Here is a 21,757-nt window from a genome sequence, read left to right as displayed (position 1 = left end):
AGTTGCTGAGAAAAGTCCCAGTACTGAAATAGGTTGTATAAAATCACTTTATGTAAAAAAATAATTCATATTACATTTACAAACAATATTCGATGTATGCGAATGAATACATTACATATTTACAAAAAATTCAAAATGAGCATTACACTTTCATTCATAACACACACACACACACAGCAGCCATACTTGTCATACATTCATAAATATAAATTAATATATGACACAGTCACATTAAGAATACTGTTTTCTCTACACAGGTAAAAATATTTTGGTATGTTTGGCCACATTTGTACTTTTTCAAAGTTCAGTGGTTTCCAGCTTCTTCATTATGAGGGGATTACCAAGTTTACTCATATGGTGATATATATTTTGATGGTAAGTACTGTTGGTGTTCAGATTATTCTGCTCTTTATCAATAGCTGTTTCACTCACAATGTTTGGATTCCTGAAATAAATGAAGCCCTGTTTTACTTTACAAGAATGAGATATTTTACAATGACAATTAATGCTATATTTATTCTAATACTGACTTTTGAAGACTACAAGTTTATCAACAGCAATTGCAAAATTGGGATTATTAGCATCCTAACATACTATTATGAATTAATAAATTCAGGTATAGGAGAAAATTTAATAAGCTGCAACAAGATAAGGAGAAAGAGAGAGAGAGAGAGAGAGAGAGAAATTTGCTCACACAGTGAAGCTCCAACAATTATCTGTAATCTGTTACAAAAAATATACTGAGCTCTCTGACAGGACAGAGGCAAATACCACAAAATGCATGTGTGGTACATACTTTGTAGTTGGCAGTGCTTCTATTTTGGCAATGATTTGTTAATGTGAGTACCAGGCTGTACCATAAGAGTCCACATCAAGCTTAAGGTTTCCTTGTAGTTGGTGGGTAAGTCAGTTCAGATGTCAGAGAAAGGCAAACCACCCACCTCCAATAGGAGATAAGGTGATGTTGTGGGCACCACTGATGTCACAGCCAGCAGCTAGTGTATATAACAGCATACCAGCAGCCCACTGGCAGTCATACACTTGACAGTGGCCAAGGAACGCTTGGCTGAAAGTTTATGTAATTTTTATCACTTGATGTGGCTGGAAACTTGAGATCTACACTCCTGGAAATTGAAATAAGAACACCGTGAATTCATTGTCCCAGGAAGGGGAAACTTTATTGACACATTCCTGGGGTCAGATACATCACATGATCACACTGACAGAACCACAGGCACATAGACACAGGCAACAGAGCATGCACAATGTCGGCACTAGTTCGATGACGGTTTGGATGTACCGTGCACTATTCAGTGTCCCCTCGATGATCACCAGTGGTGTACGGCCAGTGTAGGAGATCGCTCCCCACACCATGATGCCGGGTGTTGGCCCTGTGTGCCTCGGTCGTATGCAGTCCTGATTGTGGCGCTCACCTGCACGGCGCCAAACACACATACGACCATCATTGGCACCAAGGCAGAAGCGACTCTCATCGCTGAAGACGACACGTCTCCATTCGTCCCTCCATTCACGCCTGTCGCGACACCACTGGAGGCGGGTTGCATGATGTTGGGGCGTGAGCGGAAGACGGCCTAACGGTGTGCGGGACCGTAGCCCAGCTTCATGGAGACGGTTGCGAATGGTCCTCACCCATACCCCAGGAGCAACAGTGTCCCAAATTTGCTGGGAAGTGGCGGTGCGGTCCCCTACGGCACTGCGTAGGATCCTACGGTCTTGGCGAGCATCCGTGCGTCGCTGCGGTCCGGTCCCAGGTCGACGGGCACGTGCATCTTCCACCGACCCCTGGCGACAACATCAATGTACTGTGGAGACCTCACGCCCCACGTGTTGAGAAATTCGGCGGTACGTCCACCCGGCCTCCCGCATGCCCACTATACGCCCTCGCTCAAAGTCCGTCAACTGCACATACGGTACACGTCCATGCTGTCGCGGCATGCTACCAGTGTTAAAGACTGCGATGGAGCTCCGTATGCCACGGCAAACTGGCTGACACTGACGGTGGCGGTGCACAAATGCTGCGCAGCTAGCGCCATTCGACGGCCAACACCGCGGTTCCTGGTGTGTCCGCTGTGCCGTGCATGTGATCATTGCTTGTACAGCCCTCTCGCAGTGTCCGGAGCAAGTATGGTGGGTCTGACACACCGGTGTCAATGTGTTCTTTTTTCCATTTCCAGGAGTGTATTTATTCAACATTACCGCTACAATACTCTACATTTTTACATCCTGTTCAGTTTGTTTCATTCCAACAGTGAATAGTGTGCTATGCAAGACAATCTTCTGTGCCAGAACATAAACTGCTACCCTGCAACAGTGTATTTTCCTAATCCTTTGGTAAGACCACGTTTGTTCTTCTGTGGTTGTGCCACATGTTACGGGATGTTTAATGAAAAATGGGACCATATCCACCCTGTATGTATTTCGTTGGTGTGGTGTCACCGCCAGACACCACACTTGCTAGGTGGTAGCCTTTAAATTGGCCGCGGTCCGTTAGTATACATCGGACCCGCGTGTCGCCACTGTCAGTGATTGCAGACCCAGCGCCGCCACACGGCAGGTCTAGAGAGACGTCCTAGCAGTCGCCCCAGTTGTACAGCCAACTTTGCTAGCAAGGGTTCACTGACAAATTACGCTCTCATTTGCTGAGACGATAGTTAGCATAGCCTTCAGCTACGTCATTTGCTACGACCTAGCAAGGCGCCATATTCAATTGCTATTCATCTTGTGATGCCTGTACCGTCAGACCAATGTACACCTATTATGGATTAAAGTTAAGTATTCTACCAGTTACCTCCTGTTTTGCTAGTCTTATTTCTCCGACCTGTTCCAGACCTCACGCCAGCCTGCGTGAGCTTAAACGCGTGCCTTTTGGCTACCGGTCATAGTGGATTGGCTGTCTGGCCAGTCCACTACAGTTGGAACAACGAGACACTTAAGTTAAATAAGGGATGATCCCATAAAATATGGGATGTATGGTCATCCCATAGTGAGATTTTTTTGGATTTGCAGATTTCGTGCAATTATTTCTGGAGTAAGTTAAGTATTGCTGTGAGATGCCATGCTGACTCAAGAAACTCATGTTAAATTGATCTTTGAATATTATTTGACAAGGACCCCATCCAGATAATCAGTTATCAATCAACAGTGGACCAGATGAGATCTTCATAGTGTACATGAAACAAATGAAAAACTTTCAAGTAATCTTTCATATTTTAAATGATTAAACTATGGATTCTTGGCGAAACATGGTACATTGTTTTAAATAAACAAATCACTTTTCTCCAGGCAAATGCTGGGATGGTTCCTTTGAAAAGCCAATGAACAGTTTCATTCCCCATGCTTTTCCAATTTGAGCATCTTTGTCTCTCATGACTTTGCTGGAGGCATAATTTTAAACTCTAATCTTCCTTCTTTCCTCTACAATAAGTTCATAAAATTATTCATTCATTATTCATGTGCTTTGTGATACTTCGGTATGAAATGAGTTCCTGCCCATATAACAAAAGGAAAAATTACAACATATGGAATACTGTACAAGATTTTTCTAGACTTGACTGTGTGGGATACTTAAACAATGGAAAATTTTAGAAATACTGCTCAAGATACAAGCTGTAAGTACTATGATGAACTGCTACACACAGAACTGTATACCACTCTCAACTGTTTTCATACTATAATAATTTTAAATTTTATTCACAACTTACCCAGCCTTAAGATTGACATAATGATTTTGGTCATCAACAAAAGTTTTGCTGTCCTCTTCATTTTGTTCTAATCCATCACTGACAACTGCATTCTCATCAAGAGAGTCTCTTTCTGATGTATGGCTGGAAACAAGCAATAGATGATATCTTTAAAAATCAGTGGGTAAATTCTCATATGACATGTGCTATACAACAGGTCTTGAGTGTGTTATATTAGTAGCACTAGTCCATGGTATGACTGTACATTGGAATTCAGATGAGATATTTTATTCCAGTGTCCTTTCACTGTGCTTCTGATGATGGTTTAAGTAGAAAAGAGTAAATCTGAATAGAATGTCACATTAAATGCCTTTCACTGTCTAAATTTTTATTTTATTGGGCTACCAGTTTCAATGATATGTTACACCATCTTCAGGCCCCCTGACCGGCATGTAGGAGTATTCCCACCTATGGTCCACTCAAAATAGGGGCCAGCATTCGGTGCCTGATATTCATAGATTTTTGAGGCAACGATGGCGTAATATATCGCCGAATGGTAGTCTAATAAAATAACAATTTAGACGACTGAAAGGTGTTTGATTTGGCACTATGTGCTGGAAAGCTGATGAGTCATAACCATCTGTGGAAAATGGACATACAGATACTTAAAACTGTATAGTTTTTAAAATAAACAAAATAATGATCAAAATTAAACATTAGTGATGTTCTTACCTCAGTGAGTCCTCCTCTTTGTACCATTCATTTTCATAGGCTTGCATCCAGATTGGATTTGAACCTTCAACACTGTGCTTGTTGGTGTTGGGCACTCTTCCACCAATCTGATTTAAATCTGACGTGTTAGAGCCTGCAAATGATAACATTAATAAAATTATGATTTCAGTTTGATGTTGAGAGGAGCAAGATCTCATACACAATGCATACAAAGACTGCATCGTTTAACAGAATGTTGGGACATTATGTATGCATGCACAATCTGTCAGATGAGAACATAAATTAAGCAGATAACTTTTGGCAATACATATCATACAGCTTGCACTGCTGGTTGCATTTCTTGTAGATAACGACATGACTGAAGGTGCTGAAATGCATAATCCATTCCATCTTACACATTTTTAATTGGAAAAATATCTATTGATGTTATGGCCATAGCAGAGTCTCCAGTCTCTTCCAGAACATTTGAAGCTATTGCAGAATGTGGACAAATGGCGGACAGCATCAGTTTTCTGATTGGTTCAGTGTGGCCCACCACAATTTCCTCTCCTGTGTTGATCTCTTCATCTTAGAGTAGCACTTAGCCCCAATATCATCAACTATCTGTTGTATATGTTCCACTTTCTGTCTCATTACAGTTCTTTCCTTTTGTGGCTAATTCTGATATCATGTCTCAACATATGATCTGTCAACCTGACCCTTCTCCTAGTTATGTGTTCTCCACATATTCCTTTCCTTACTGATTGTACTAAGGACCTTATTATTTCTTATTACTTAACTTTCAACATCTTTGTGAAACTTCAGAGACACTGTTATAAATATTGCTACCATGTAGTGTTCCCATTAAAAAGAATTAAAGTCAGTGAGAAGACACACACATGGGTAACACAAGGGATTAAAAAACCAGCAATCACCCTTAGAAACCTAAGTAAACAAGCTAAAATAAATACAACAATAAAACCATACTACAGGAAATATAGAAAGGTCTATAGGAAAGTTTTACAGGCAGCAAAAAAGGCTAAGCGATGATTCATATACTAACAAGGTAAGCAATAAATGAAAATCAATTTGGAAGATTATAAACAATAGCATAGGAAAATGTAAAATCAAGACCCATAATATCAAAATGAAAAGTGAGGATAAAGTGATAGAAGATGTTCAACAGATAGCCAATATATTCAATGAACATTATGTGAACATAGCACTGAACCTAATTAAAAGTCTGTTCAATTCAAACAGCAAAAACATAAAAGTACCAACTTGTGAAAAGATAATGTTTCTGTACCCAGTAACAGAATGTGAAGTTAGAAATGCTATTAATAAACTAAAAAATAAAATGTCTTGTGGTATTGGTGGAATTCCAGACAAGGTAATCAAACATAGTTCTACCAATATAGATACTCACCTAACTGACATTATTAATATTTCTTTCAGGACAGGGGTGTTCCCATCAAAACTAAAACTCTCCATAATAAAGCCACGTCACAAAAAGGATAGTACAGCTGACATAAATAATTATAGGCCAGTGTCATTATTGTCAGGTTTCTCTAAAGTAATTGAAAGAGTAATGTATGAAAGGCTAGCTGACTTCCTGAATAAAAATAAAACACTGACTAATGCTGAAAATGGGTTTAGAAAGAACAGACCCATAGAAACGGCAGTCTTCCAATTCATGAAAATGGTCCTAAATGCTTTGGACAAGAACGAATTAAGCTGCGGGATATTCTTAGATTTATCTAAAGCATTTGATCTAATCAGTTATAACTTATTGCTTAAGAAACTAGAATTTTATGGGGTCTGGGGACTTACCTTCAAATGGTTTACGTCTTATCTCTCTGATAGACAACAGAAAGTACAAATATGTCATGAAGGCAAAGAGTACCTTTCAGATTTAAAAAAAACTAGCTATGGAGTGCCCCAGGGTTCTGTGTTACGCCCTCTGTTTTTCTTGGTGTATATAAACAATTTGCCAAACCATCTGACAGTTGCAGAAATGGTGATGTTTGCTGAAGACACTAGCATTTTTATAAAAGGATACACCAAGGATAATCTACAGCTCAGTGTCTCTAGGACAATAAATGAGACAGGAAAATGGTTTAGCGATAATGCTTTGATCATAAATAAGAATAAAACGGTATTGATGAATTTCAGTAATATAAACTTCGATCAAGATGGAGTAATTTGTTTTTATTTCAACAAGGAAGCTCAATCGACAGTGGATAGATTCCCTATTACCACTTCTTGCACTGCGCAGGCTGTCACCACTGACCATGTTCACCTTCAGGTGTGACAGTATGTTCAACGAGGGTGGTCTGATCAATCTTCAGCTTGTGCATCAGATCCCACCTGCACCCACAATTGTTTTCCGCTAAGGATAGCATTATTGTGTTGTCCACCAAAAACTGTTCCATATGTGGTCGTTCCAGCATCTCTCCAGTGTTACATACTTCACCTTTCTCATCTGGCTCATTGGGGCTGCTGGATTGGCAACATGTCTACTGGCCCAGAATTGCTCATGAGTTTGAACATTCAATCACTGTTTCTTCAAAATGTGCAGGTCATCAGCCCGCTCCCTGACCATGCTATGCAGTATGGCATGAACCATTCCAGCCTTAGGAGCACATCCATGTCAACTTTGCTGGCCTCTTCTTGGATGCTTATGGGTTGCTGGTCAAAGAGACTTACTCCTGCTTTCCATTTGTTGTAAACTGCTACTTCACCATGGCAGAGGCAACGGTGCGACTGTCACTCAGATATTTTCCATCGAAGGCCTGCCCCACACTGGTAACTGGCAATGATCCACAATTCATCTCTCGGTCTTTTCTAAAATTTTTGTGCACACTGCATTTGTGCATTCCTGTTCTACCCTCAGTTGGTGAGGTGGTGGAAGCCCATGTCTGCATTTTTAAAATTAATATGAAGCAGCATATTGGTGGTGCCCCATTGACAGGGCTCTCACAAGCTTTCTTGGTTTCTTTAGGTCCACACTCTTCAGTGAGAAGAGCCTAGCAGAGTTACTGCATGGTCACCAGTCTTGCATGGTGCCAAATCTACTGCTACCTACACCAATGCTTGCTATGGTCCCTCTGATGATGTGTTACATGACTGGTATTTCAGTCAGATGTCACATGTTTGGACACCATGACATTGGATTCTGGCAATCATCCACAGCCAGTGCAGTTGGCACATCTTCATTTTGCAGGCAGAAGACCAGCTAATGATTCACCAGTGCAATCATCTCCTGTGGTCTCCCTTCCTCACCTTCACCCTCAACAGCCCTTCTGCTGATTCTGCCCCTATATGATATTAGCCATTGATCACCCTCCTCCATTCTTGTTTCAACCTTTTTGCAAGTTCATTAGAGCCAGGATGTGGCGAGCTGCACAAAGCTGCCTTAGGTGTGATGGGAGAGCAAGTACCGCTTTTGCCGGAGCTTCCAGATGCCTCCATGGATTCAGTTTCAGCGTTAATGCCTGCCAGCTAGGGTCTTGGCCATGTGCATCCACTGACAGCAGTGCCATAACTGTTCAGATCACTTTTGATGCTATTCTCCAGTGTGGGCTGGTAGGAAGCTATTTGTGGCACAGAGGGCAACCTCCAGCGATGCCACAGAAGACATGGACATCATATTCCTGAGCATTGACTTCTGTCCTATGCTGTGGGAGAGGTATATTGGAGTGGCACCAGTTTAACAGGCGATCCAACAAAAGGAGAGGAGAAATGGTAACCTGCAGTTACCACCACAATTACACCAGCACCTCACTGCCCTTCAAATTTCAGTTGCACATGAGGTGCTGGCCCGTCACGTATTGTTCAATAAGCCCATGCTGGTGCATGGTGACTGAACTCAGATGCCAGGAGGTGGCACTTTCATACAGCACTGATAGCTGTGCAACAAGATTGACACAAGCAGCTGTTGCCCAGGGCCACTACGCGAAAACATCACATGTCATTCTATTGGCTTCTGTCCCATTCTGTAATGGTGTATTCTCTTGTTAAGTTCACTCTGCTTGCTAATCATTATATGTCAAACAGGTACTGACCCACCTTTGTAAAAGGACAATGTAGTGAACAAGTTTGTGGTTTCAGCATTAAGCATACATAGTTATTGCATTTTTATTGACATTCTCAGTTGTGCATGTTACTGCAACAACTACTAATTCTGAAAGATTGAGATTCATTACCTATATTGATGATATTACACCTACTGTTCTCGTTACAATTTATGCAGGTGCTAATCTTTACCTTTTAAATTTCTGTACATTAACCTTACATTATCATTGAGATTCATTACCTATATTGATGATATTACACCTACTGTTCTTGTTACAATTTATGCAGATGCTAATCTTTACCTTTTAAATTTCTGTACATTAACCTTACATTATTCTTTAAAAAAACTGATAATCCTTTAACTTACCAAATGCTGATACAGTGGCAGCTTTTATTTGTCTTTGGTAGCGTGCTCTTTGTGACAAACATATGGAAATAACCAAAATGAGTAAAATTCCCAAGAAGATTGTGGTTACCATTAGCCACATCAAGAGGAGATCCTCTGAATCACTTTTTAGTAGCTGTGTCTCTGCTGGTTGAGTGTCTAACACATTGAAATCCTGTAATTTGATGGGTTTCATGTAAATTGTGTGGAAATATTTAAAACATTAAATTTAAATATTATCTTAGTAACAAAAGTTAAATGGAAACATTTATTAATGACAAGAGCAAAGCGAGAACAGCATTGCCTCCAAAAAGCAGGTGCCCAAATAATGAAACAGCAGTACTGTGTGAACTGCCCAGATTTTTGGACTTTGAGCCACAGTCAACCAGTTGAGAAAGGAAGAATTATTTTTTGCAGTTCAACTGTGATGAATATGTTCTGCTAGATGACACAGATTACACAATATGTAATAGAAATTGTTTTTATTATAATTATTAATATACATTTTGTTTAGTTTATATCATACAGTAAGGTATGAATGGAAAGACTGGGAAGTACTGTGTAACTCAAACTGCAGTAGTAATAGGTAAAGATTAATTAGCAGTATTTGACCCTTTATGTTTTGCACCATGAAGTTGTGATCTGCCCAACATGGGTGAAGGAGTGATTGATTTTATCATTCCAACAGCCTGTTCCCTGGCTACAATCCAAGCAAAACTTCCTCAGTGTATCATGAGGTGCTCTGACCAGTGAGCTAGAATAAGATGAAGATGTTGCTTAGGTCAAGGAATGGATTAGTAATCAATATGTGTTAGTTATTGTAGAGTTGTTTGTGACACACTTATGATTAAATACTGTAAATGACAAGATGATATTAATGAAGGATATTAATTTAACTTTATTCATACTTAAAATGGTTGCAAATGATCATATGAATCAATAAACAGAATAACTGCAGTTAACTTTTCAAAGAAAATGATGGTGATGTAGTGATGTGAAGCTGACAACCTCATTACAGCAAGTCACATCAAGAAATGGGAAAGAAACTGTGCTCAGTGATAGCTGTTTTGAAGAAACATGAGTAATAAATGTGTTGGAAATAGGGATATGGACAAGGTAGAATATTGAATACATGACCGTATGTAGAGTAACACAGTTTTTGTTGTAGACGATTACACGAGACAGTTGCACATGAACAGTGCACAGTGCTTACTAAACAGTCAGAAAGAGTGCACAAAGTTTCCCTTCCTTGACAGTGACATTGTTGCAATCGATAGTTGCTAAAGAGCCCCCTCCACTCTGGCAATGTGGAGTGCAGGGGAGGAAATGAAGGAGTGGTGCCGACATCAATGAGACGATGTGGTGACCGGTTGACATCAGGCGTTGTGTGAGACACATTTGCCTGACCAGCTGCATTGTGGCTGGCCCAGAAGGGGGCTGTAGCTGGACCATTTCTCACAGGTGTGAATGTCTTATAACCAACCGTGTCGTTGCTGGGATAGAAACCAGGCATGGCTGGACTGTTTCTTGTAGGCGATGGGGCGAAGATCCATGTGACTAGTCATGCCATGGGTGGCACTTTCATGAGACATGACTGGGCCATTTTTCATAGTCACAATGGGCATTCTGGGATTGCTGAACAAGTAGTATATCTGTGGTTGACATGCAAAATATCCAATGTGTCACACGGGACACCAGTGGTGCATCTGAAAAGAGAGAGAGAGGCCGGGGTGTCAGTGGTGAGGATGTTGGCATGTAGAGACCACACATACAAAAGCGACTCTGATCCAATCACAGTTATGATGTATGTTGATAGGGTGATGCGACTGATGTGAGTTGCTAATTTATTAGGCCGTGTGAATATCAATGGGCGTGGCCTGTGCGGTGACTGTCCATAATGAGCTGGAGGCCGAGATGAGGCAGGAATATTGGGTACCAATACATGTTGGATTGTGGTTGAAGTCTGTGTAGGCAGAGATGCAATCACAGAGTGCGGCATTATTTTGCTGAACTCAAGTTGGGAGGCGCTGCAGTTGTTGGTGACAATTGGAAGGGAATAGTGCAATTGATAGTGGTCACATCGGCATCATGTTGTGTTTGATTCCTCTGATGAGTCCTGAATGTGGCAACATTGTTGCCATGTGGTATGTGTGCAGTAATCAACAAGGTGAACATAATCAGTAGAGTTAGTGATGTTGTGTGAAGATTGGCAGTGGATGGTGAGCGAGCTGCAGAAGAGACTTGGTGACAGTGTGCTGTCTTGCTCAAGGGGCATTCCTGAAGATGCCAGCAGCAGAGGAGCCCAGGTGGCAAGAAGAGACACAATGTCTGTCATGGGTGTTTTGCTGCATGTTCGGGATCAGTGACAGTGCAGAAGCTGGATGGAGTGGGGAATGGGCATGGTCAGATGTTGGGTAGGCATGATCGTTTGGTGGGAATGGGGTCATGCATGTGCTGCACACTTGTCATCGTGATGACTGTGTGCTGAGACCATGAGCTGCTCGCACACTGTGGTAGGGGAAATCGATGTGTCATTATTATGTTGCAGGAACAACACGATCTCTGTACACAGTGCACTCAAAGATGCATGGCAGTCGGCATAATGTTGATGAATCACCAAGAACTTGTGAGGTGAGGAGGCACACTGCTTGAGTGTGTCAATGGATGTACAGATGTCTTCCCACTGTTTGTATTGAATGGTAGGGGCAGAGTCACCAGGGCAAAAGGTTCTGGGATGCAGCATTCCACATTGTAGCAGAGGAGATCGGTGTGAGGTGCAAGCAAAGAGAGGTAGAAATGGCATAAAAAGTCCATTGCTACATCTGGTTTCATGATGTCCTTACAAGAGAATGTCCATGCAAAGTGGTGAGACGACACATTGTGATCAAAGAGCTGGCAGCTTCGTGCGATTTGTAGGTTCATCCACTGTCAGCAAACCATCAAGCGATGTCAGAGCTGATAACTGCCAGGAAATGGTTTATTGGAAATGGGATAGGCGAAGATGGAAACCTCACAGAAAACTTGTCAGAATCCGAGTCGGTGAGAATATTACATTCATGTGTGCAATCAGAGGTGTGAAATCTGTTAGCAGTCATTGTCAGTGGAGTGAGAGAAGATTCACCGCTGTTGGAACGTTGAGGTGTCTAGGATGGTCTTCTCTAATACATAAACTTGTTGTGAGCACTCCTGAGTAGTCACAAGCTGGTGACAGGCGCTCGCGTACAGGTCAGCGCATGGTGTGTGGTCGCATCGTGCGAAGTTGTTTGTTTTAATGGGTTGCAAGTCACTGCCTAGCAGCAGAAGGGGTATACACTGTACGATGCATATATGTGCGTGATGCAAAATATGTGTTGTCCATGGAAAACAAACACAAATCTATGCAACCAGAATGTTGCAGTCCAAATGGTGCATGGCATTTCTGGAAGTAGGGTAGGATGAAGAGCTCAACAGTAGATCATTTGTTGCTGTCAGTTATTCAGGACTAGTGTTGTAAGTTGAATCACAGAACTGAAGAACTTCGCTTGCTCGGTTTCTAAAGATGGTGGAAAAGATGGCTAAGAAGCACTGCACTGTACAGAATGTAAACCATAGGTATGGTGTGAAAATTTCTGTGGTTGGTGGCTATGTGCGGGTTGCACTGTCATAACTGTATTGTCATGAATTTTACTTCATAAACGGTCATTAGGAATCGTTTGGGTCGCCAATGGGGGAAATCTGGATATGGACGGGTGTAGAATATTGAATCCATGATCCGTACAACCTTTTTATTGAAGACAATTACACGAGACAGCCACAACAAGTGTAAAGAGGAAACATTAAGTAGTTTAGAAAATAATTAACTCAAACAGCACCCACATAAACTAGAGCCCTCCAACTTTGGATCTCATTTCTGCCAGTTCATTTGCATACAAGCTCTTTCCTTCTCTTTGTGGCATGTTCCCTCTACATAATCTATAAAGACTTGAAGCACCTTTTCCCATCTTTGAACTCCTCCTTTCAACATTTTTGTCAGAAGAATTTTGTGCATTTTCTTCAATTTCAGTCTGCAGTTCATAACCAGTAACTTATGGTTAGGCTACAATTTGCTTTTCTCTGCTCCCAAAATTTTCCAGGCCTCAACCTATGATAACCTACTGTCACCATACCCACCACCCAAGAGCTTTCACCCCCTTGTCCTATCACATCCTTCCTTTTTACATGCCTCACCATCTTTATATGCTGCCCTCTGGTAGTGTACCTGCCTGTTCTTTCCCCTTCCCACCTCCTCCCCTTTTCTGCTCCTTTCCTTTTCCACTTCCCATTGTTTTTTTTTTTTTTTTTCATCCTCATGCTGCACCTGGTAGTCTCTAGTTCCTGTACACCCCACCAGACAGCACTCTTCTGTCACACCACCCATACCCTGCTATCCCTCCCTCTTCCCCACCCCACTCCAGATTTCACTTCATCTATTGGGATATTTATAATTAACATTTTAACTTTTTATTTGAAATTTATCTATGTTACTTCCTTACTTCATTGTCTGTAACATAAATAATAAATGATTTCCATTATACCTGGGTTTCACTTTCAGATATTTTACATTCAAATGCCCATTTGTACCAAAAATAACCATTTCAGTCATAACTGATTACAACTTTCAGTACACATGATTTCAATTTAAACTTGTCATTACTGTAGTGGACTGACAAGACAGCCAGTCCACAGTGACGGGTAACCGAAAGGCACGCGTACACACACGCCGACTGGCGTGAAGTCTGGAACAGGATACGTAATGAATGCTAATAAGAAAGGTACGTAGCTTCTATAATACTTAACTTTACTTCATCCTTGTGGTACATTGCTCTTGATAATACAAATAAGACTCTTTCCAGATAGGGTTAATGGCGCCTTGCTAGGTCGTAGCCATGGACTTAGCTGAAGGCTATTCTAACTGTCTCTCGGCAAATGAGAGAAAGGCTTCGTCAGTGTAGTCGCTAGCAAAGTCGTCGTACAACTGGGGCGAGTGCTACTCCATCTTTCTAGACCTGCCATGTGGTGGCGCTAGGTCTGCGATTACTGACAGTGGCGACACGCGGGTCCAACATGTACTAATGGACCGCGGCCGATTTAAAGCTACCACCTAGCAAGTGTGGTGTCTGGCGGTGACACCACAATTACAAATCAATATATAACAAAATTAAAGGAATTTAGCCACATAGTGCTTCCTCAATTAAGCTGAAAGCACTAAGTTACCTGTAGAATCTGATTTCTAATTGTAACAATATTATGAGAAGGAAAGTTGCTACTCACCTTATAGTGGAGATGCTGAGTCGCAGATACGCACAACAAAAAGATTTTCACACTTAAAGCTTTTAGCCAATGGCCTTTGTCAACACACACACACACACACACACACACACACACACACACACACACACACACAAACATTCATGCAAATGCAGCTCACACACACGAATGCAGTCTCAGGCAACTGATTGTGTTTTTTTCGAGACAGTCACAAAAGATTTTTTCTTATATCAGTGATTCATAATATAATATACCATTTTCATCTATGAAATAATTATTTTGCATTCCAGTTGCAGATCCAGGGTTCATAATTTGTTACAGTCTCTCCTGCATGCCCCACCAGATATACAGGGTGATTATAATTAAAATTAAACTTTCAAAGCACTTTAGTAATATCACCAATGGTCAGAATGACATCAAATTGCAAAGGGGCAGAATGGCAAAAGAAAAAAAACAGTGTGAAAAGTGATCAATAGATGGCGCTATGTGTGTCAGATTACGTAAATGAAAATACCTGTCGTGCACACAACCCACTGAAGTTGGTATAAACATGCCGGATACATGGCTTTTCCTCCTTTCATGTCTGCAACATTCGCTGTGACTGTCTCAATGAAGGGCCGCACTCTGCTTGTAAAGCTGTATTACAAGAATAATGAATGTTCACACGTCGCTCTGCAGAAGTTCCAGAAAGGGTTCAAAAAATGCGTTGGTCCGATGACTGCCGTCAGTCTGGAGAAAATGATTCGGAAATGTGAAAAGACAGGTTCTTTTGGTGTGCAGCCTGGTAGAGGGAGGAAACAAACTGATCTGATGTCAGTGGAAGCAGTGACCACAGCAATGCAGGAGGAGATGAGTGGTGGTGTGCAAATGTGTAGTGTATGGAGAATTGCCCGAACATTGGACATACTCGTGAGCATGGTACATAAAATCCTATGAAACATCCTTATTTGCTACCCATTCACAATTACCCATGTGCATGAGTTGCTTCCTGATGACCTGCCAGCAAGAGAGACCTTTACTTTAGAATTTCTTGCTCGCATGGAAGTGGACAATGATTGATCGTGGAAGACTTTGTGGACAGACGAAGCCCCCTTCCACCTGACAGGATATCTCAATACACAGAACTGTTGAATATGGGCAACAGAAAATCTACACGCAAATCAACCAGTACCACTTCATCATGAAAAGGTCACTGTGGTGCAGGTTTACAGCATCACTTATCATAGGGCCATATTTTTTTCAAAGAGAGAGGTGCTTGTGGTCCTGTTATCTGTACCATCACTGGTAAGTCTTTTGTGCAACCACATCATTCCAGATCTCTAACAGTGTGTATGTATGGATGGTATCATTTTTATGCAAAATGGCACACCTCTGCACATTGCAAATCCAGTTAAGCAGCTGCTGAAGCACCATTTCGGAAATGCTAGAATTATCAGCTTCCATTTCCCTACAGCCTGGCTGTCCTGATCACCTGATCTTAATCTGTGTGACTTCTGGCTGTGGGGCTATCTGAATGATGTTGTGTTCAGTATTTGGATTGCAAACTTAGCTGCACTGAAGTCATGCATTGCACAAAACATTCTGAACGTGACCTGGAAGCACTTCGATCAGTTGTGGAACATGCTGTTTCTCAATTTCAATTTGTTGCAGAAAACAGTGGACAACATATTGAACATGTTTTGAGCAAGTCACACAGAAAATAATAATCTGATTTGATTTTGACTAATGCTTTTTATGCGGATTTTGGCCTCAGGACAATTAAAAACTGATGTGATTGATGCTTTCTATGTGGTTTTTGGCCTCAGGACAATTAAAAACTGGTGTGATTGATGCTTTTTATGTGGTTTTTGACCTCAGGACAATTAAAACTGATGTGATTAATGCTTTTTATGTGACTTTTGGCCTCAATTAAAAACCAATGTGAGTGATCACTTTTATGCAGTTTTTGGCCTCAGGATAATTAAAAACTGATTTTTCCCATCTGATGTGATATGACCCTGCCATGGTGGATGAGCTTACGTAACTAACAGTATCACACCTGCACACCCATGCACACTGAGTAGTGCGGTTAATTTATGACCACTATTAAATTATGATGCTTACAGTGCCACCTATTGCTACATTTTGTAACTATTTATTTTTCTTCTGCCAAATGTTTTCTCCCTTCTCTGATAATATTCCGTTGCAATTTGATGTCATTCTGCAGCGGTTTGAAAGTTTAACTTTAATTATAATCACCCTGTATTTTGCTGTCACCCCACTTTTAACATTTTACAAATGTCCATTATTTTAATAACACGAATAACAGCAATATCAATAACAATAATAATAATAACAATAACAATATAGTAACAATAATAGTAATAACAATAAAATGATGGGTGGTTATAATTAAACTGAGTGCTGCATTGTGGGCTGCATACATTACAGGATGCCCAAACATCATAGGTATGTTTATTAATTGTTGCACTGAAAAAAAAAGTTCCATTTTCTGCCACCTGCCACCAGGTGAAAATGTGGCAATGTAAGCAGTCAGAATGTGAAATGTTTCCTGTTTTGATGGCAGTATGCTGTTTGTCACTTGTCATTGTGTGTTGATCTCTTTTGCGAAGTGACTTTTGGTGTAAAGGGTTAAGAAGGTTAAGTTTTCCATACAAAACATATCAGCAATTGAGGAGAAAGACTGTGAATTTCTGGTAATACCTATTGTAATAATCGCATCACCTCTAGGCAATTTCAAGATTTGTGGCCTTCAAGATCCCCTGACCTAAATCTATGAGACTTTTGGTTTTATCAAAATTGTAGCAATAGCAGTGCTGCACTACAGAAATATTGCCAACAGAAACATCTGCAAAGAGGTCTATTGTCAATAAATGGGTCAGGGAACGTCAAATAATTGGAAGAATAGGTGCAGCAGGGAGAGGGAGCAGCCCATTCCCATGGCAGCTGTTTATGAAGTTACTGTAACTATAACTGACTGTGCAGCACATGCCTCAAATTCTACAGCCAGTCGTCAAGCTGAGTTACAGGAATTGGTAACAATTCAAAAGATTTTGTGGCACATTTTACACTGGTATCATCCGTACAAGATTCAGAAAGAAGCCCCAAGATAGGGTGCAATCCCTTCAATCTTTGGCATGCATGGAAATGTGTAACATGTGGTTGGGGAATATTCTTTGTGCATATGAGGTACATTTTACTCTGCACAGTGCCGTGAATGCACTGAATTGTTGCATATGGAATTCTACTCTGCCATATATTGTGCAGTGACAGCCACTGCACTCAGCTTATGTGACTGTATGATGTGGTTTTATAAGCTCCTTTGTTCTCAGTCATTTTATTTATATTTTTATTTATTTATTTATTTATTTATGAAATCTCACCTTGTGGAACTGATAGGTGTACAGTGACATCTGCATGTTATAAGGACATCCTTGTGCAAGATGTTAAGTCCAGCTTTGCAAAAATGCAATTGTGTCTACATCACTATTTTCATGCAAAATGGGGTGACACCACATGCTGCTTACCAGGTGAAAGATTTGCTTTGAGAAACCTATAATAACAACAGCATCACCTATAGGCAATTTCAAGATTTGTGGCCTTCCAGATCCCCTCACCTAAATCTATGAGACTTTTGGTAGTGAGGATATCTGAAAGACTGTGTCTGTCAGCTAGTTATCTGGACTCTTCCTGATCAGAAAGGATAGCATATGATGACATATCACTCTGTTTACAATGGATACCCTGCAAGCATCTGTCAACCATTTAGACTGTTTACAAAGCCATATTTTCACCTGGTGGCAGAAAGTAGAACTATTATTTTATCAGTATATCAATTAATGAAAATGCCTAGAATGTTTCAGCATGCTGTAATGTTTACAGCGCGCACCACAGCACTTGGAACATCATGAGTTCATTTATAACACCCGAGTACCGTATTTACTCGAATCTAAGCCACACTTTTTTTTCGGTTTTTGTAATCCAAAAAACCGCCTGCGGCTTAGAATCGAGTGCAAAGCAAGCGGAAGTTCTGAAAAATGTTGATGGGTGCCGCCACAACTAACTTCTGCCGTCGAATATATGTAGCGCTACACAGGCATTCTTTGCACGCACAAAGATAAATACTGGCGCCAAAACCTCTGCGTCAGTAAATAAAATAAAAAAAAAAAATTGGAAGACGAGTTTTTTTTTCTCTGTCCTAGTTTCGACCACTGCTTTTTCATACATTATCCAACGAAGTAAATACAAATTCCGTATTGTTCATCTTCGAATTTCAATGTACTACGAAAATCCGACTGGTAATACTGGGATTTTTGTCAATATGGCCAACTCTACGTTCTGAATTTTTTCCTACCTGTGAGAAGAGATGGTTGCTAATGGGAACTTTTGTGAATCACATGCAGTATTGTCTTCACCATAAGAATAATACGAATATAAACATTTTGCCATGTATTCTTTCGTGTTTGCTTCTATCTCTTTTAAATCCTGTCTGCCAAATAAACTACGAAACTAGAGTGAGACAACAGCAAACGCGGAAGAATATACGTATCGTGTCATGTTTATATTCGTATTACTCTTATGCCTAATAGTGATAATCAGAAATGAAGCACGGCAACTGACTAGATTTTTAAATCTAAGATGACTAATTTCTGTGCAGAATTTCATGTACTAAAGAAGTGCCCGCAAAGAGTTTCAAACGGAGAAAAATTTTCGCCAAACTCTCGTTCAGAACATGTTCTATCATACGCAGTCTACTGTTTGGTTCTTGTTGATCATTATCAAAGAAAGCAGCAGTGTAAGTAACAACAAATAGCAGTCTCTTGCCATTGTTTCGCTAATGTGACGATTCCTCTCTTTTTTTAATTGTAGGCGGTGGTAGCGCGCACAAAAGCAAGCCATGCCGCGAGCAGCGACAGGCCGTAAACACGCACTATCGAATGCGTCAAACAATGCATGACACAGTATAGTAATGCATTTTCAGCTTAGAGTGACTGACATAAACACCTATAACATAGAAAACGGCACTTATCAGATCAAAGCAAAATAAGCAATCGATTCAAACCAGACGAAGCACGTGAAAAAGGAAGGGTATCCGTATAAATACGGACGGAGCGCCTGACGCATAGCAATGGCTACCTGGTAAAGCTTAACTGCTAAGCTTTTGACTCGAACCAAACTACTGTAGCTGTATCGTCATTCATTCGACCTAAGTTGTGTCTCATATTACAATGGACCAACTTTGTTTCGATTTGGAGGTGCGGCCTAAAACTTTTCTCTCCCCTTGAATTTCGAGTCTCAAATTTCAGGTGCGGCTTAGATTCGGGAATTTTTTTTTCCTTTATTTCGAGTCTCATTTTTCAGGTGCGGCTTAGATTCGAGTGCGGCTTAGATTCGAGTAAATACAGTATACTGTCACAGCATTTGGAACATCATGAGTTCATTTATAACCACACAGTATACTAATATTTAAATATAATAATAATAATTGTACAATAACAATAAATGTATATAATGTTTTACAATAACAACAAAAACAATAATAATAATAATAATGATAATAATAATATGTTATATCAGTGCTTATTACATTGAATAGTATGATGTCCAACAAATGGGAATTCAAAGATATACAGGCCGTTTGTTTTAACTGAAAACATTGAAATATCTCAAAAACTAATTCCAATTTGTCTGTCTCAGAGGGGACATACAATGGTACCACATCCAAGTCCCCACCCTGCCCCATGTGTGGGTGGTGGGGACTACTTTGAAATCTTCAGTGATAAACCCAGTTTTTTTTTGCAGACGACGATTCTACGGCAAAATCTAAACACATTTTGTCTGAATCATTTTCTTTGTTTTGCCTCAGATGGCACTGTAATTGGAGGAACAGAAATGGGTACACAATCATAATTTACGACATGCTACTCAGTGGCCCTTGAATATGTATGGCACATGGGACCCCATCTCCACGCTGTGAGGGTAGGACAGGCAAGTATTTCATAACTTCTAATTAGAAACACCATTCTTAACACCGAATTCCTCCAACATACTGAACAGGGGACTACTTGATGTGTCACCATAGCCGTGTAGCAAACTAGCGACATATCATGAAAGGCAGTACACTGTGACCGGAGCTCACATATGATGCAGACGTAGAACAGATAGTGACACTGAAAATTACAATATTTGTGCAGTTTTTATTGCCTGCACACTTACCTATCATTTGGAGAACAGATGTACAAGTGGATGATGAATGTTGCTATCACAGATGAAAAACTTGAAATGATCCTGATTTCTGGAGAATGTAGGAGAAATGTTGAGACTGCTGTTGCCTTATATGCTGAATGTTTTCCAGAGAAAGCTCACTCTCATTCATTCTTTTACAAGGTTGTGAATGCCTTTATATCTGATGGCAACATACAGATTGGCAAAAGGAAATGAAGCAAACATGTTACAGGAGAAGCTAATGAGATAGCTGTGCTAGCAGTGGTGCACCACAACCCATGGATAAGCAACCGCCAAAATTACACCACGATTCCAGTATGTCTGTAAATAGTATTGTCACAACACTGCATTATCGTAATTATCATCCATACCATGTGTCATTGCATCAAGAACTTCGTGGCACCCATTTCCATAACTGGGTAGTGTTTTGTGAATGGGCACGCCAACAAATGCAAACAACCCCCATCTTCTTTGCTGAGGTACTATTTTCTGATGAGTCTACATTCACAAACCATGGCAGTGTTAACTGGCATAACATGCATTACCAGATTTATGTATGACTGTATATTCTTTTAGATGTCCTGTATCTTAACTAATATGTAAGGGTATATGCTAAACTTCACAGTTTCTTTAATCTAATGATAAGATCAATGTATCTGTGCACAAAACAATAATCTGTAGAAAACCTTGACTCATTCTATATCCAGGGATATGTTCCCATATGGATCTATGGAACATGAAATAAATAAATAAAATAAACAAATAAATAAAAGAGTGTAGGCAATCCCCATTGGTCACAGCAAGTTGACCATCAGTGTCTGGTCAGTTATCATATGGTGTGGCTTTCTGTGGAACAAAGTAATTGGTCAATATTTTCTCAATGGCACACGAATGGACACAAATATAAAAATATTTTTAGAGCAGGAATTATTGGTACTACTGCAGGATGGTGCCCTGAATGTTCAACAATGTATGTGGTTTCAGCATGATAGTCGCCCAGTGCATTACACAACTGTTGCTTCAGTTAGAAACTGATGAGCCTCAAGCAGAGGTAGGTGTAGACAGGACACAACAAACTTTCAATAGGAAATTGAAAAAGAATGTAGGAAAGCCATCGAAAAGGAAGAAAGTTTTGTTGTTAGGCAGTTCTCATGCCAGAGGTGTAGGCCAACTTCTGCAGGAGGAATTAGGACCAGAATACCAGGTCACAAATTTTTTTCAAACCAAGTGCTAGTATGGATCAGGTGACAGAGGATTTAGGTTCACTCTGTAAAGGATTTACCAGGGAAGACACTGTGGTTATTGTGGGAGGGCCAGGGAACAGCATCGACAGAGATCCTGGGTACAGCATAGAGTGTGACCTGGTAAAGATTGC

The 21,757-nt window shown here is 40.5% G+C and overlaps 1 protein-coding gene and 1 long non-coding RNA gene across 2 annotated transcripts in view; one reads left to right on the top strand and one right to left on the bottom strand.

The window, feature by feature from the left end:
- The first annotated feature begins 255 nt into the window (after positions 1 to 255).
- Positions 256 to 21,757, top strand: part of LOC126188935 (uncharacterized) — a 30,502-nt gene continuing 9,000 nt past the window's right edge. Inside the window, exon 1 of the long non-coding RNA XR_007537880.1 lies at positions 256 to 375. This is a non-coding gene — a long non-coding RNA (uncharacterized LOC126188935). The remainder of the gene's footprint in view (positions 376 to 21,757) is intronic.
- LOC126188932 (cadherin-23-like) overlaps positions 298 to 21,757 on the bottom strand; it is a 514,643-nt gene continuing 493,183 nt past the window's right edge. The window contains exons 31-34 of the mRNA XM_049930652.1: positions 8,854 to 9,046; positions 4,434 to 4,566; positions 3,723 to 3,845; positions 298 to 445 (exon numbers count right to left, since the gene is read on the bottom strand). Of these exons, the coding sequence (XP_049786609.1) occupies positions 298 to 445; positions 3,723 to 3,845; positions 4,434 to 4,566; positions 8,854 to 9,046 (597 nt within the window). The remainder of the gene's footprint in view (positions 446 to 3,722; positions 3,846 to 4,433; positions 4,567 to 8,853; positions 9,047 to 21,757) is intronic.

This window comes from Schistocerca cancellata, chromosome 5, assembly GCF_023864275.1.
Source record: "Schistocerca cancellata isolate TAMUIC-IGC-003103 chromosome 5, iqSchCanc2.1, whole genome shotgun sequence".
Classification (NCBI taxonomy): domain Eukaryota; kingdom Metazoa; phylum Arthropoda; class Insecta; order Orthoptera; family Acrididae; genus Schistocerca; species Schistocerca cancellata.
This window is presented reverse-complemented; position numbering and strand designations above follow the sequence as displayed.